General features: G+C 39.2%; 1 protein-coding gene across 4 annotated transcripts in view; it reads right to left on the minus strand.

The window, feature by feature from the left end:
• Window positions 1-684: 684 nt before the first annotated feature.
• flnb (filamin B) overlaps window positions 685-15,766 on the minus strand; it is a 97,753-nt gene continuing 82,671 nt past the window's right edge. For 3 of the 4 annotated variants that reach the window (XM_062969844.1, XM_062969843.1, XM_003217759.4), the window contains 10 exons: window positions 15,051-15,203; window positions 14,088-14,210; window positions 10,556-10,822; window positions 9,673-9,810; window positions 9,463-9,578; window positions 6,805-6,937; window positions 4,892-5,068; window positions 3,199-3,417; window positions 2,779-2,982; window positions 685-2,325 (listed from right to left, as the gene is read on the minus strand). In XM_062969844.1, the coding sequence (XP_062825914.1) occupies window positions 2,138-2,325; window positions 2,779-2,982; window positions 3,199-3,417; window positions 4,892-5,068; window positions 6,805-6,937; window positions 9,463-9,578; window positions 9,673-9,810; window positions 10,556-10,822; window positions 14,088-14,210; window positions 15,051-15,203 (1,718 nt within the window). In that variant the 3' untranslated portion in view covers window positions 685-2,137. Of the gene's footprint in view, window positions 2,326-2,778; window positions 2,983-3,198; window positions 3,418-4,891; window positions 5,069-6,804; window positions 6,938-9,462; window positions 9,579-9,672; window positions 9,811-10,555; window positions 10,823-12,275; window positions 12,507-14,087; window positions 14,211-15,050; window positions 15,204-15,766 lie in introns of all 4 variants that reach the window. The other variant, XM_062969842.1, reaches the window with a different exon arrangement.

Genomic DNA, 15,766 nt, shown 5'->3' on the forward strand with positions numbered 1-15,766 from the left:
TTGTCTATACATGTATCAGTCCATCTTCAACTGGATTGTGTGTCCCTCCCTCTAGCACAGGTGTTTTCTAGGGAGACCGCCAGCATCTGACCAGGGTCTCAATCAGAGATTTATTATGTCATGTATTAACATAATCCTTCTTTCATATCAACATTTTCAGACCTAGACAATTTGTGAGCTCCAAGATTTGTATTATGGGATTGTTCACCAACCCTAATCAGAACAGTCAATGATGAGAGATCATTGGAGCCAGTCTGATAATATCTAGAGAGCCACATGTTGCCCATTCCTGATCTAGAATATTCAGTATGTCAAAACAATGAGATGTGAGTAGTTTAGGGACAGACTGAGACATCCCTAGGAGTTAGAAGGCTGCATCTGCTGTTATTACCAAAAGCAAGACTGCAGAAAGGGAGGGAGGGAATATTTTTACACTGTATTTAAAAATGTCTTTTCTGTTATTGGGGCTTTTTGTTATCTTATGTTCCTTTAGGAAAAAGATATAAAGGAATCCCGTAGCAAGTACCTTTCAGACTGAGGTGCTACACCTGACAAAGCTGACTGACGTCTGCAAAAGCTTATGCAACAGACTTCATTTTCCAGAAGTTTCACATACTGGTGCAAAGCAATTATTCCATCTGGACATAAACCACAACGAAACCATTATTGATAAGCCCACCTGAATTTGTTTGTTAACATGCACATTTTATTTCATGAAGCAAACAGTCACGATTTTTAATAAGTTATGAGATACAATATTACAATCCTGCATTTATCCAGTTTATTTTGCTTTTATTTAATAGTTTACAATGTAGTGAGTATTTCACATTAAGGCACACAGCACAGTTAAAATCCTGTTACTTTATTTCCCCAAGAAGCTGTGCTTACTTAGTTCATTGATATACAAACTACAAAAATAAAGTTGACCCAGTAGAATTTTTTTACTAAACAGGGAAAGGAACTAAGTCACTTGCAATTAAGTCTTCTCCTCCATTTGAAGCTAAGAAAATTCTGCTTTAAAAACCAGCAGCTTTGTGTAACCATTGAAATTGGTATTTGAAACCCCTTTTGACGTTTTGAATGTTAGAATAGTATGTACTCATTTCCTTCTGCCAAAACAAAGAATGGGGTTAAACATCTGTGCACGAACACCTTAATTTGAGTTATTAACTAACCAGGAAACAGCCAGAGTTATTAAATGGTTAACTGCTTAGATTAGTTTTCACATAGCCATTACTTGGGATTATGATGCTTGAATCCCAATATACTTTTTACTGGACTGGACTAAGTGCCTGTGTTTTAGGAAATGAAGCATTTTTTTTCAAAATAGCCAATCTGAGTTTCCTGAGCTTTCAGTGGGCGAAAACAGTTAGCAATCTTTTGCAGTAAGACTTATTGCAGGTTGTATAGTGGGCATCACAACTGATCTTGAGCACTCAGAACCCTAATTTGGCATCCAGTCAAGAACCATCATAATTAAAAGCAAGCCACCACCATAACAATAGTAATAAAGGCTTCTGGCAACAGCTCAAGGCCCTCTTTTGAGTCCCTTTAAGGAAAAAAAGGCAAACAGTTCTAATCTCCCCCAAATGTAAACAGCCAAGCATCCTGTAAAGCCTTTTAGTGTTCAGCTGTAACATGATTTTGAGTTTTCATTATTAGATACTAAAAAAAAAAACAAGTATACAAAGGCACATTAGGTACCACTTTAACCTCATTTCTTTACAGATGAACCTTTAACTGGCAAATGCCAACGTGATATTCTACAACTAAATGAAATGCTTCCAGTCTAAAAACACCCATCACAAGTCAGTAGTTTAAGATACCCAATCATCCAAGACAAATTCCAGTTTGTAAAATCTAAAATCCACAAAATAAAAAGACAGCATCCTTCAGTATTACATGATTTTTGTACTGATTCAGAAAGGTAGAGTTGGAATGTGACCATTTGGAGCACACTGTATAGCAGTGATACGTAAGACAAAAGAAAGGGGTACTTTAAACACATTGAATTTAATATGGGGAACATTAAAAATGTGCATTACAGAAAGATACTTTGTTTCTTGTAGGAGCGCTCACAGTATTGCAATGTACAATTTCATTTGTAGAGAGTAGTATCTTTTGAAAAGAGGTGAACTTAGGGAACAGTAACATGAAATGGGCTTCCAGGAATGTGTTCTTCACCCCACTTTACAGCCAGAATGTAGTCACCCTTCTCCTTCACAACATATGTTACATTGTACTGATGGTTTCCCAAGTGTTTCACAGATACTTCTTCACAAGGTGTTGTTGGTCCATGGACTCCAACCAACAACATATTTGAACCTAAGACAGAAAGACAAGGTTAGCACTACCGTAACAACAGAAAACACTGCATCTGAAATTAAATAGTTCCAGAACTCAATAAATATTAAGTGTTTTAAAATGCCTACATAATGTATAATTACTTAGTATATGTATGCATGTATATATGCATGTTTGTTTGTATTGACACATTATACAGCCAAGATATACTGACAAAAACACAACATCAGGCCTGTGTGTGCAACTAAAGTTCCAATATTTTGTTTCCATAGCAATCTGTTCATTTACTTCCTTGCTGCATGCAATGGAGTGACTTGATATTCCACTATCAATTGCAATTCAGGCATTTTTTGCCTGTGACATAAATGCCCTAATAGTTCTCTTAATTCTCAAGATTTTCAACAAAAGTGAAAAGTTCAACTTTGGTTACTAAACTGGTAAGACACTCACACCCTTTTTAGAAAGATAAATTACCTGCTTTGCTGCCGTCAACAGAGAAAGAATTTTTCTGGCCCACAAAAGCTCTAGAGAGCCCTGCCCCTCTGGAGGTGACTTTGCTTGCATCAGATGAAGATTTGGGAATGGCACTATAACAAGTATCAGTTGTTGACCTTGTGACAGATTCCACCATGATAGAAGACATTTCATTTGAGACCCCTGGGCTAACCAATCGCTGACCTAAAAAAGGGAAATTAAATGAAGTAAAGCTCAGCCAAGCAGTATACCTACATCTTCATGTGAAGTCAATAATAAAAGAATTGTCTGCTATTGAAACAGGGACCAGAGTCAAAGCACGGATGCTAAACCCCCATCTTCTTCACTTTGAACCTCCTTCCGCCCAAACAATGCACTGAGATCAAAAGTGAATTTTAAGGACCAAGTCACTTATCTTACCTGTCACTTTTGCTTTGAAAGGGCTGCCAGCTATGTGATTAGGGCCTCCATATTTAATTCCAATTAAGTAGTTTCCTGGAGCCATAGGAGTGTACATGACATTGTAGCCCTCTGGAGCTTCCTGGCAATCCATTTTCACCTTTGACGGGCCCTCAATGGTAACAGCAAGGGTACCTGGGCCAGCTTTGGTGGTGTCTATAGTAAACATAGACTGCAATCCTGGAAAAGAAAAGTGCACATTTTTAAACTTAATGCTACTTTTATCTTCAATTTTGGTTTGTATTTAAGTGTACAGGCGGGGATTTCAATGGCTTGAAAATATTTTTCCCCAAAAACCAATCCCAATGATTTTACTAATTTATAAGTGACATAATTTTACTATGCCATTGTATAAAAGGTAATTGAGCATCCATGGATGTTGGTGTCCTGAGCCAAATCCCAGCAAATACCAAGGGTACACTGTACTTCGACTGAATAGTACTGTAAATTGCTTCAAAGTCTATTATTGGGGGTGGGGGGGTGGGAAATGGGCTATAATTCAAATAAATCCATACTAAATATATGGGGAAAACCCAAAGGTTCCACAATTAAGCACACACCACCTTACCTTTTAATGTACATTTTAATGTAAGGTGACACATTTGTGAAATATGTGCCACAGATGCAGGGTCATGAATAACTGTAGTCCTTAAGTGTCTATACAGAAAGATATTTTTTCCACATCCTCTATATTTTTTACTAGGCTATTAATACTGAGAACCTGAACCTGAGAATCAAGAGTTTCAGACTAGGCCATTCCAAGTGTTGTGCCCTGTCACAGGAATACACATGCAAAGTGGAATCATGTCATCTACGGTATTTGTACTGTCTGAATCATGCCAATCATGTGTTTTTTGATGGCACTACAAATGTGCTTGCAAAACCTATTTCGCACTTCCAACTGCTGTTAGACAAAAATGTGAAGAGAAAAGCAAAACAAAACTGGATGCATTTGCACCCCCCTTTCTTTTAAACATAATTGTGAGCCAAAACAAATCAAAGTTTTCATGGTTACATAGAACCCTGCTACAGATCAGATTCAATCAATGATCATTTCTTTAATGCCCATAGAGGAGCAAGGAATAAGCACAACTGCCATCATTTAATATAAGACTAAAGATCCTTGCTCTGCCAAGCATTTCAAAGTCTCGCTGACCCTTTTAATTGGCCATGCCAAGGGGGGAAGATGTGGTTGTGGGCCAGAATATCCAGAGAGACAAAAGTTCTCCACTCTGGCTTTAAAGGATCCTTTGAAAGAAAGCCAATGCACTCAGGACAATTTTGTCCTTCAGAACTGCTTAACCATAGAAATTATTCAGATAGATTTGGTATCTAATTCTACAATTTATTTATTTATTTATTTACAAACAACATTTTTACCCCACCTTTCTCACCCGAGGGGACTCAAGCCGGCTTACAAAACTGGCAAAATTTAATGCCCAAAATAAAAATCAACAACACAATCAAATCAATTAGCAATACATAATAAAAACATTGTACAAAGCTTAAAACATATAAGTTGCCTTGACATTGGCTTTTTCTGCTCCATAGTTCAAATAACAAACTCAGGCTAGCTAAATTCAAGGAACGCAGTCTTCCTGGAAAATAACTTTTCGGTATTCCAATTTCATAAGAAGATGAGGAAAAGGTTTACCTGTTGTGCCGCTCTCAAGGCCTGGGCCATAGGCAGTAACAAGAGCTGGGCTTTCGACTTGACCTGGTTCCCCAACTCTGACTTTGAAAGGACTGCCTACAACATGGCTCCCATTGAACTTCACATCAATAGAATGAATACCATTTTCACGTGGGATGAACCGTACAGCATATTTATCTGTAAAACATATATAAAAATGTTTATTTAGAACTTGCCACTAAGGTGGAGCACTTGTCATCCTAAACTACATGACAGCCTTTTATGTTCATATGCCTGGCACAGAATGCTTCTGACCCTAAGAATCTGCTGCCTGAGGTCTGCACCTTATTCTGCTTAATGGCATGGCCAGCCTGCCTTTGCAGAGGCCATGTACCAGAATTTGAGTTGGCATATTTAAACCAGGCTTTGTGTCTTCACTTTCAACTACAATGAAGTTGATTTGTTTCCAAGAAACAAAAACTACTGGTAGAAACTCAAGGCCAATCTGCCTTGAACAACAGTTGTACATGTGCACTGAGAGCCAGGTTTCTTTATCCCACAGTAAACATTAATACAGTTGGTTCCCCACATCTGCCTGTTTCACTTATGCGGATTTGATTATTCATGGCTTTGATTAATATGTTCTCTCTAAAAAAAACAAAACCTCAAAGTCCTACAGTGTGATGCTGTGGTCAACCTTCCACCACAGAGTTACACTGGAGGATCTAGTTTCCTAGAGAGAGAGCACTTCTCTAGGCACTTGTAGGTCCTTCAGCATGATTTTATGATCAACTTCCAGTGAAGGTTGACCGCACTGTTCTTAGAGAAGTGTTCTCTCAGGTTAAAAAAACTATTCACCCTTTCCCCCATTTTTGCAACAGTCCTACACACTAAACACCAATAAAATGTGGAGGGCTGATTGTATGACAAGATATGTAAGTATTTCAGTGAGCAAGCGTGGTTTGAGTGCTGGATTATGACTCTGAGGGCTCTTTCACACTGCCCTTTATCCCAGGATCGGATCCCAGATTATCAGCTTTAAACCAGAATATATCAGTCCCCACTGCCAGCTAACCTGGGATAAACAGATTAGATAATGTGGGGTCAGATCCTGGGATATAGGAGCAGAGTTGGAAGGCCCTTCAGAGACCAGGGTTCAAATCCCTGCTCAGACATGGAAAATCAGTGGGTGACTTTTGGAAAATCATACTGTCATGGCCTTATACAAACACAGGGGGAAGCTTCCTCTGAAGAAATATTGTCAAGATATTCCTAGAATAGGATTGCCTTAAGATGATATTGACATAAAAACAACAAGAAGTATATCTTGCTGTACAAAAGGTATCACTGGCCTGATGCTTGTTCTGGAAACATAGCTAATATTTTCTAAGAGATGCAAGTCACACTGGCATTACCATAAGAAGGTAAAGACACTGTTGGACTCAATCTGCAAGTTATACTAAAAACAAGAAGGGACACAATGTGGCAGAATGGGATGTGGTTCCAGCTGAGATACTGTTGGCCACAATATATACAGATCAATGGCAAAGTGAAGAAGTAGTTGTGAGATGGCCTTCTATAAAACAGCACATGCCACTGGGCCATCAACATGTCTGTAACCCTTCTTAGCTAGATGGGCGTCTATATGCACTAGCATACTTTGCCTTTGCATAAAACTCAGGGATGAATTGTCGAATAACAGAAGTTGGTTCTACTCAAGCATTTCTTACTTTGAAGCAAGGGACTAATTTTCAACTTCTTGTGAAATACAGCTTCTAGAATTTGAGCTCCAAAATAACTGCCTAATTTCCACTGAGCACGTTTCTTTATTGGTATATGGTGGTATCTGCTCATTTTGTGAAGATTAATGCACATTGGAATGCTGCAATACTTAACACATTCTATGGTTTCACCTGGTTTTCATGCTTCCTTACCTTGCTCCAGTTCAGAAACATGACACTCTTCTACAGCTCCAATTGGGCTGTGCACTTTAGCATCAATCTTGCCCTTTGCCCCATTAAGTCTAATTGCGAAGGCTGCTGGCTGGTTAACTTTCAACCCAGACTCCTAAGAATGCAACATTGAGATTATCACACAGTCTGACATTTCAATCACAAGGAAAACAGTCTGCAACAGTCCAATAATTCACCGTCTCTGAGGGTGAGAGAAGTATTGTATTGTTCCATCTAAAAAAGCACCTCAGAACTAAGATGTGATATATAGTAGGGCCATACCCCATTTGCAATAAAAAGGACTGTGTCATGGAAAATACATAATCCGTGCTCTTCACAGAAGCATCTCTGGACAGGAACTTACGTACCCATCTTGTACATATGAAGGACTTACTCAATGAGTAACCCTACACCCCCACATTCCTTTTTCTCTCTAGAAAAAAATGCAATTTTTCCTTGAAAAGCTAAAAAATATCCCTGGAAGAAAACATAAGACATTTTCTAAAAGTGGACCTTTATAAAAAATGCTCCACAGGTTTTTTAAAAAATGTTGGACCATACTCCCAGAATCCCAAAGTTCACTGATGACATTTCTGGTAACAGTGAAGGAGGAATCAGAAGCATACCTGAAATACTGCTCAATATTGATCATTACATAGAATCATTGAATCACAGAGTTGGAAAAGACCTCATGGGCCATCCAGTCCAATCCCCTGCCAAGAAGCAGGAAAATCGCATTCAAAGCACCCCGGACAGATGGCCATCCAGCCTCTGCTTAAAAGCTTCCAAAGAAGGAGCCTCCACCACACTCCCGAGGCAGAGAGTTCCACTGCTGAACAGCTCTCACAGTGAGGAAGTTCTTCCTAATGTTCAGGTAGAATCTCCTTTCCTGTAGTTTAAAGCCACTGTTCCACATCTCCAGGACAGCAGAAAACAAGCTTGCTCCCTCCTCCCTAACTTCCCCTCACATATTTATACATGGCTATCATGTCTCCTCTCAGCTTTCTCTTCTGCAGGCTAAACATGCCCAGCTCTTTAAGCCGCTCCTCATACGGCTTGTTCTCCAGACCCTCGATCATTTTAGTTGCCCTCTTCTGGACATATTCCAGCTTGTCAACATCTCCCCTTAAATTGCGGTGCCCAGAATTGGACATGTATGTGTGCATGTATACACACATATACACAGATACAGTTCCAGGTGATATACCTATGTGAGTCCTGTTTTTAACTATTGGGAAAATCAGGTTACATCACCAGGGGTGTTACAGCACAATGTTTTGCTTTAGTGCATAGCTTACCTGCAATTCCATTTACAGTTTTACCCTCAAGAGAGAAATAAATTGGAATAAGCTAAAGCTTAAAGCCAAAATTGGACATAAAGAGCATCAAGCAGCTTATGGAAAAGGAACATATCTCTTCCTCCCACCCTTGTGCTCATCAATTTTATTTCCCTCTTCAGGGTTAAATCACATGACACCACACATTCTGTCAGGAGTCTTTAAATGAAACACAAGAAAAACATCAGTACCACAGCAGCTAATTAGCGTCCTTGTAACTCATTGTTGCAGTGGAAATTTGGCTAGAAAGCTGGGCTAGGCTGGACTGACAGTCAGGAGCCAGTGCACAAAAGCACAGGTCCTGTGTGGCTCTGTAATCTTGTAACTACCTATCCATCCCACCTTCAACACGAAGGAAAACGAACACATACTAGTGGGGCCTGACTAAAACAAAGTCTCTCATCCAAAGTCATTACAATCTAGGTTTAGGTCAGGTCTAAAATGTTACTTGCATCAAGCTGGCTGCAAACCACACAAATATAAAAATAACGATCTACATAGAGACTCAAACTTTGAAAGGCCTGGCATTCACCTTACCTTTGGCAGCTACTAAAAATAATTCAAACCACAAGCCTGTGGTTTTGTGATACCTGCATAAGTGTGAATTACTACTTTGTGCTTGTCCCCTGAGCCCAGTCTCTTCAGTCAAGTACATTATTAGAACCTAGCAACCGGCTTCAATATCGGTTCAAGATCCTATCTCAATGTAGTTATGCTGGAGATGGACAGGAAGTGGCAGTAACTGACTCTAAGAGACTATTTCACGAAGGCCCAGCTTCTGGTGTGTTGTGGCACATCTCCACACTAGCTTTCCCATAGTGTCTCTGCTCTGAAGACCCTAGATGTCAACCAGTCAGGAAACAGACACCTTCTTATTTCATCAGCATTTCTCTCCCACTTGTCTGAGCACAGGCTTGTTTCATGCCTTGCCTGTATGTGAATTATAACATTACAAGTGCAATTGCTAAAGGCAACTGGCTATGATTATTTCTGATTGCTGCCAAATACAATCTTACAGACCTAATCTGAACTACCTAAACGGGTAATGTAATATTAATTTTATGAGCTACTGGAAAATATAGCAACTGGCTTTCTTTTTTCCTGAACAAGTGTTTCATAGAACTATGTACTATGAAACTATGAAACACTGATCTAGGTCAGGAGCTGTCCTCTACTGAAAAGGTCTAATTGACTGTCTGCCAAGGATTTCATCCTAAGAAATTCTGCTACAAGATGTAAGAGTCTGAGAACAAGGATGAAATCAGCCTGTGGTAAGCTGCACAGATATTTCCTTGTGTCTCACCTGAAGGCTCATAACAGTGAGCCTACGCGCATCATCTGAAGGAGCTATCACAGGAACCAAGTAGGGGCTCTCAGGAATATGCTCATCATTGAATTTGACAGACACCTCGTAGTTACCTGAAAAACACAAGAACTTCATTAAGCAAACAAGGAATCTAAAAGAACTGTGTCTCAAATTATTAATATTTCAGGTAATTAATAAATTTTATACCAGGTTCTTGAGCAGTATATGATACACCACAAGATCCATCCTTATGATCTTCAAAAGTGATTTCTGCCTTACTTGGACCTTCTACAGCAATAGAAAGCCCTCCAGCTCCAGCTTCTCTTGTCCATATGCTGAATTCAGCTGTTAACAAGAGACAACAGTGAGAAACAGACATACGATCTTCTAGTCACTTTCTTGTAGCAACTAGGAGAACATATCCAACATGCATTGCAACAGATGTGACACGGTTTACCATCAACCGAAGATAGTAAGCCTTACTATTCCTGGTTTGTATTCTTGCACCAAGATCCTATATGGCAGTGGTTCTCAACCTGGGGTCCCCATATGGTTTTGGCCTTCAACTCCCAGAAATCCTAACAGCTGGTAAACTGGCTGGGATTTCTGGGAGTTGTAGGCCAAAAACATCTGGGGACCCCAGGTTGAGAACCACTGCTATATGGCATAGCACAGCATAGCAATTCTACATGTAGGATGACACTATAGTTAGCCATTTAACACCTCCCTGGATTTAGTGTTGACCCATTGTAGTCCCTCACTATGGCCATTCCATGGCCAGAGACATAAAGATTATGTCATTTGATGAGTTCCACCAAGATCCTCCAAATTTTTTAACAGATGATAAAATTATATCATATCTGATTATAGGGATGTTTCTCTGGTTCTACTTCAACTCATTATCCACCACCACATCTGGTGAAGGCTGTAGTAGCTCAACAGAGAGGAAGAAAATATCAATATCCACAATAAACAAAAAAAGACATAAACAGTCATAATGTAGGCTTATGTTACTAACAGACACCAGTCATTATTCCCCACTGCAAAACATCCAAACTCTTATCATGTATGTAGAAGACAGCAGTCTTACCTGGAATGCCTGCCTCTGCTCTTTCAAGTCCTGGACCACCAGCTCTGACTTTATGAGCTCCTCCTTCACCAAGTGGCCCAACAGTGAATTGGAACGGACTGCCTGGCACATGCTGCCCTCTGTATTTCACATCAACGGTATGGACTCCCATTTCTTGCGGCACAAAGCGGACACAGTATGTGTTTTTATCATGCTCTACGATTTCTGCATCTGTAGTTCTCCCCGATGGGCTAGTGACCCTAGCTGACATGTCACCAATATCAATTTCTAAAAAGAAAGGAAAAGAGCCTGGTGATCACGGGGAGGATTTTGTTTTTTACATGCTGCACTGAATGGTGCAAAATATCAAGGTGGGACTCCATTCACACTGACTGTTTCTAGAGCATCCTATGGATTGATTCACAATGTTGAGGTTCTATTCCAGGTGAATTTAAATGACTTCTAAGTGAGAATACTGACTAAGGACAGAGCTTACAGAGTGAATGCTAGCTTAAACAAAACAAAACTAAGTTACATATGTAAAACTCATATGTGTATCAATTCCACCAGATTTATATAGCAGATCAGAATAACATCGTATAGATACCCTGTTTCCCCTAAAATAAGACATCCCCGAAAAATAAGACCTAGTAGAGGTTTTGCTGAATTGCTAAATATAAGGCCTCCCCTGAAAGTAAGACCTAGCAAAGTTTTTGTTTGGAAACATGCCTGCTGAACAGAACACCAGAGCATGCAGGATTGGTAAATATACGTACAATAGATTGTTGTACTTGGAAATAGTGGTAGTTACAAGAAATTCTTGATAGGATTCACAGTTTGTCTGGTTATGCTGGTTTGTGGTGACAACTACTGTACAGTATATAATAAATATTCATTTTTTTGTTCAACAATAAATGTGAATTCTTCTCCATGGAAAAATAAGACATCCCCTGAAAATAAGACCTAGCACATCTTTGGGAGCAAAAATTAATATAAGACACTGTCTTATTTTCGGGGAAACACGGTAAACAAACAAGTGTTTGCTCAAAACCATTGAATACTGGTGAGCACTCTCTAAAAGGTCATCACTTAAGGATGCTCAAAAAGCTGATAGGTTTTTGCATATCACCTGAAAGGAGCTGTTTTTCTGCTGGCAATGAGCAGGAACAAACAGCACCGCACAAGTGTTTTTAGCAGGAAATTTCTTCTTGAATCCCTGCACACATTTTTGTAACACTAATGACATTAGAAAAATATGGGATTTGATATTGTCCTAAAATATTAAGTTTTATTGGGATCCACATGAACATGTGGAAAACAGACTCCATGACAGTATAATATATACTGAAAGGAGCAAGCATTAGACCCAAAATTGGACACAAGTATTCAAACAAAGATTTTACATTTTAGCCTGTTCCCCTTTTGAATGCTCACTCTACCCCCTAAGGAATATAAGCCTACAAGCATTTGACTATATTCCTACTTACACAGATGGTTTTTATTAGCACAGAGAAAAAATGCTTGTATTTATAACATTATTAGCTGAATGTGAGATTTAGCCTCCAAGCATTTTGGAAAGAAAACAGCCATTTTTCTCCTATCAGTTGAGAATTACAGACAAGACACAGTCTTTGCAATAAATACTAAATGACAAATTTACCATTCATGGGGGTATAAAGCAAATTTTATTGTAATATAGGCTCAGGCTGTATATACAGAACAACCTCAATACTACACATACCCACAATCCCTACAAAACCATGCATGTAATACTTGTGCAGATCCCAAAAACAGACTGACTGGAAACTTTTTCTTCTAGTATTAGCTGGGGCATCAGTAAAAATGGGACACGGCAGTTCTCTCAACTGAGTCTGGCAGTTTTCCTCCTGCTCAGCACACAGGAAAATGGGACTGAACTGGTAGGAAAGATAGGACAGTCTCTCCAGACATACAGCCATCTGGAACCATGTAACTATAAGGTGGCAACAGAAAAGAGAAAGGAACAGAGGAAGACAAAGAACAGAAGACAGGAAGAGTAAGCTTTGATTAGAGCAGCAGAGAAAGGAAGGAAAGAAGGTGGCACAATATATAGTAAAAGGGAGCAACAGCATGCTGAAGGATAACATCTAATTCAAATATTTGAAGTAGACTGTGTGATCTTTCAATTTACTCACAAAGATTTTAGAGAGTTAGTTGTGACAAAGGCAAGTTTAAAAGGCAGGAAAGTTTTACCACTGTGTCTTTTTTCCAGTTTTTCCAGTTGGCTCCACATAAAGAAGAGATGGAAAATATGCATTGCTATACTAGCAATTTCCCCCTCTTTCACATAAAAATTGACAAAAACCCTTTCTGGATTACTGTAACACACACTCTATGGGGCTACCTGAAGCCAGTTATAGGGAGCATATAACTCACTAGCTGAAAGAGCTTCAATGGCTATTAATCCATATCCAAGCAAAATGCAAATGGCTGGTTATGTCTTATAAAGCCTCATATCTGTAATACCGTATCTCCCTATGAAAGCCGACCCAAGTTTTAAGGTCTTCAGGGTTGCTCCTTACTCACTCTCCTTCTGTTGCCATCCTAGACCCTTGGATATAAAAAATCCTTCAGTTTTTAACTGGTTGGGGTGGTGCAATGGGTAGGTTTTAAAGTGTTCTTTAACTGTTTTCAACTAATATTCTTAAGTGGTTCATATTTAACACTTTAAAAATATTTCAGAATTGTTTTCATTGTATTGTTCAATGTGTGGTTTGAGCAACTTGAGGTTCCTTATGGAAGAAAAGTATAATATAATCCAAACAAATAGGCAGAAGGCAACAAGAATCAACCCATTTATAAAGTGGGGAGGCAAATTTAACCAATTTACGACGTTGGAATGAGGAAGTGCCATCACAGTTGATGATGAAGCAGCTGCTCCCCCCTGTGGCCAGAATCGAACATCCTCTCAGGAGAAGGTTAAATTGCCTCTGTGTCTGTCTCTGTTTCGGTTCTATGTGTATATGGGCATTGAATGTTTGCCCTATATGTATATAATGTGAGCTGCCCTGAGTCCCCTTCGGGGTGAGAAGGGGGGAATATAAATACTGAAAATAAATAAATAAATAAATAAACCCTGTTCCAGTGCCTGCAGTTAGAGTGTTATTTAATTCTAACAGACACTCCATTATAATTTTGGTTTACTGGATGAAAACACTACACTTTGCTAGATCTAAATTGAAAGTCAAGTCTCTCTGGGAGGCCTGAGAAAATAGACAAGTGACTGTGTGCACTCTATGCTGGAAGCAACAATAAAGACTACGTTTTTTTCATAGCGACTGGCAATGATCAGACCTTCCATTTTCTAAACACAACTATGCTGAATCCCATTCTAGGAAGAAATATGGGACAGAGGTTGAATAAATAAATCCAAACAACTAACTAAACCAAACATAAAGACTTCTTTGTTCATGCACCAGGAGAAATTAATATAACAGAGAATGATAAATGTATGTTTTACATAGCCCACCTTTCAATCAGACGGCATTAAATCATATCAGAGACTGAAATTTACCTGGAATCTTTAAGTTAAGATCACACAAGCTTCCAACGGTGGCCACAGAAGGAGCCCTTCGTGCACGCGTGATGCTTTCCTTCACTCTTCCTTCACCACTTACTTTAACTGTGAATGGACTCCCTTTAATAAGTACAAACAAGATCACATTGAGCTGGATTTCTCAGAGGAGAAGTAAACAAGACATATATATAGGCAGATGAGAATTTTTGATATGTATAGGTAAAGGTAAAGGTTTTCCCCTGACATTGTCTAGTCATCAACTCTGGGGGTTGATGCTCATCTCAATTTCTAAGCCAAAGAGCCAGCGTTGTCCGTAGACATCTCCAAGGTCATGTGGCCAGCATGACTGCCTGAAGAACCATTCCCTTCCTGACAGAGCGGTAGCTATTGATCTACTCACATTTGCATGTTTTCAAACTGCTGGCAGAAGCTGGGGCTAACAGGGGGAGCTCACCCCGCTCCCCAGATTTGAACTGCCAACCTTTCGGTCAGCAAGTTCACCAGCTCAGTGGTTTAATCCACTGCACCACCGGGGGCTCCTTTTGATAAGTATATTAGCTGCAAAATGTTCTTTTCACAGTGGCTTAGAATTCATTTCTGCGCAGCGAGACTGGATCTCTTCATTTGAAAGCAGACAAGTAGGAGACCAGTGAACAGACATGGCCAGTTTCACATAGCAAACAAGCTATTAATCAAACTGGAAGAGTAACCAGTATACACCAATAGGAGACGCTCTCAAACAACATACCTTCAAGTGACTTTACAAATGCACAGATCTTACCATACAGACTATTGCTAATAAACTATTCCTTCAAGTATTTTCAAATTAGGAACCCAAGACAGTAAAATCTAGACAAACAGGAGCACAATCTGTACTACAAGTGAATCATTGCTTGCAGATAAGTGGAACAATGATTGATCTTACCCAGTTATCTGACCCAGTTTTTCCTTTTCTTTTACCTGGGATGTGTTCATCAGCAAATTTAGTTGACACTATGTAAACACCAGGAACCGTTGGGAAGTATGACACCCTGCAAGTCCCATCATCTAGATCTTCTGTCTGGATATCCACTTTGCTAGGTCCTTCCACTGCTAGTGATATCCCACCATAACCTAGAAAAAGTAGCAGCAATGAGAGCCAAAAACTATAAAGAGCTCCCAACTTAAATGATTTTTTAAATTAAGGTGGATGTTACATTATAGGCAAACCAGTAAGGGATGTAACCTTACCAGATATTCTGTTCATGATATACTTCTATGAATCTTAACTTTCAAAAGTTGTAAGAATGAAAGAGCTTTACAACCTGTTCTACATAGTTTCAAATATTATACACACCAAAAATACAACCCATAAACATAGAGCAAAGGATGTGTTATGCAAGTATGTGTATAAAAATAACCAAACAGATGTTCTGTCTATAACTGGAATTTCCAGGCTCTAAATGTTTTCAAACCATAGCCAAATTTCAAGAAACAAAGGACAAGAGATATCACTGTTGTAAGAGTCAACCTGGTTGCCTGACGCCACAATGGTTACATTTATATATCTGAGGAACAGCATATTATCAGGATTCCTGTCATACATGTTTGTTGTCATGTATCACACATTTATACGTTTTTTCCTGCTTACTTTGCTTAATTGTGCAATATGTGTGTGTGTGTGTGTGTGTGTGTGT

Source organism: Anolis carolinensis, chromosome 2 (assembly GCF_035594765.1).
Source record: "Anolis carolinensis isolate JA03-04 chromosome 2, rAnoCar3.1.pri, whole genome shotgun sequence".
In the NCBI taxonomy this organism is placed as follows: Eukaryota; Metazoa; Chordata; class Lepidosauria; order Squamata; family Dactyloidae; genus Anolis; species Anolis carolinensis.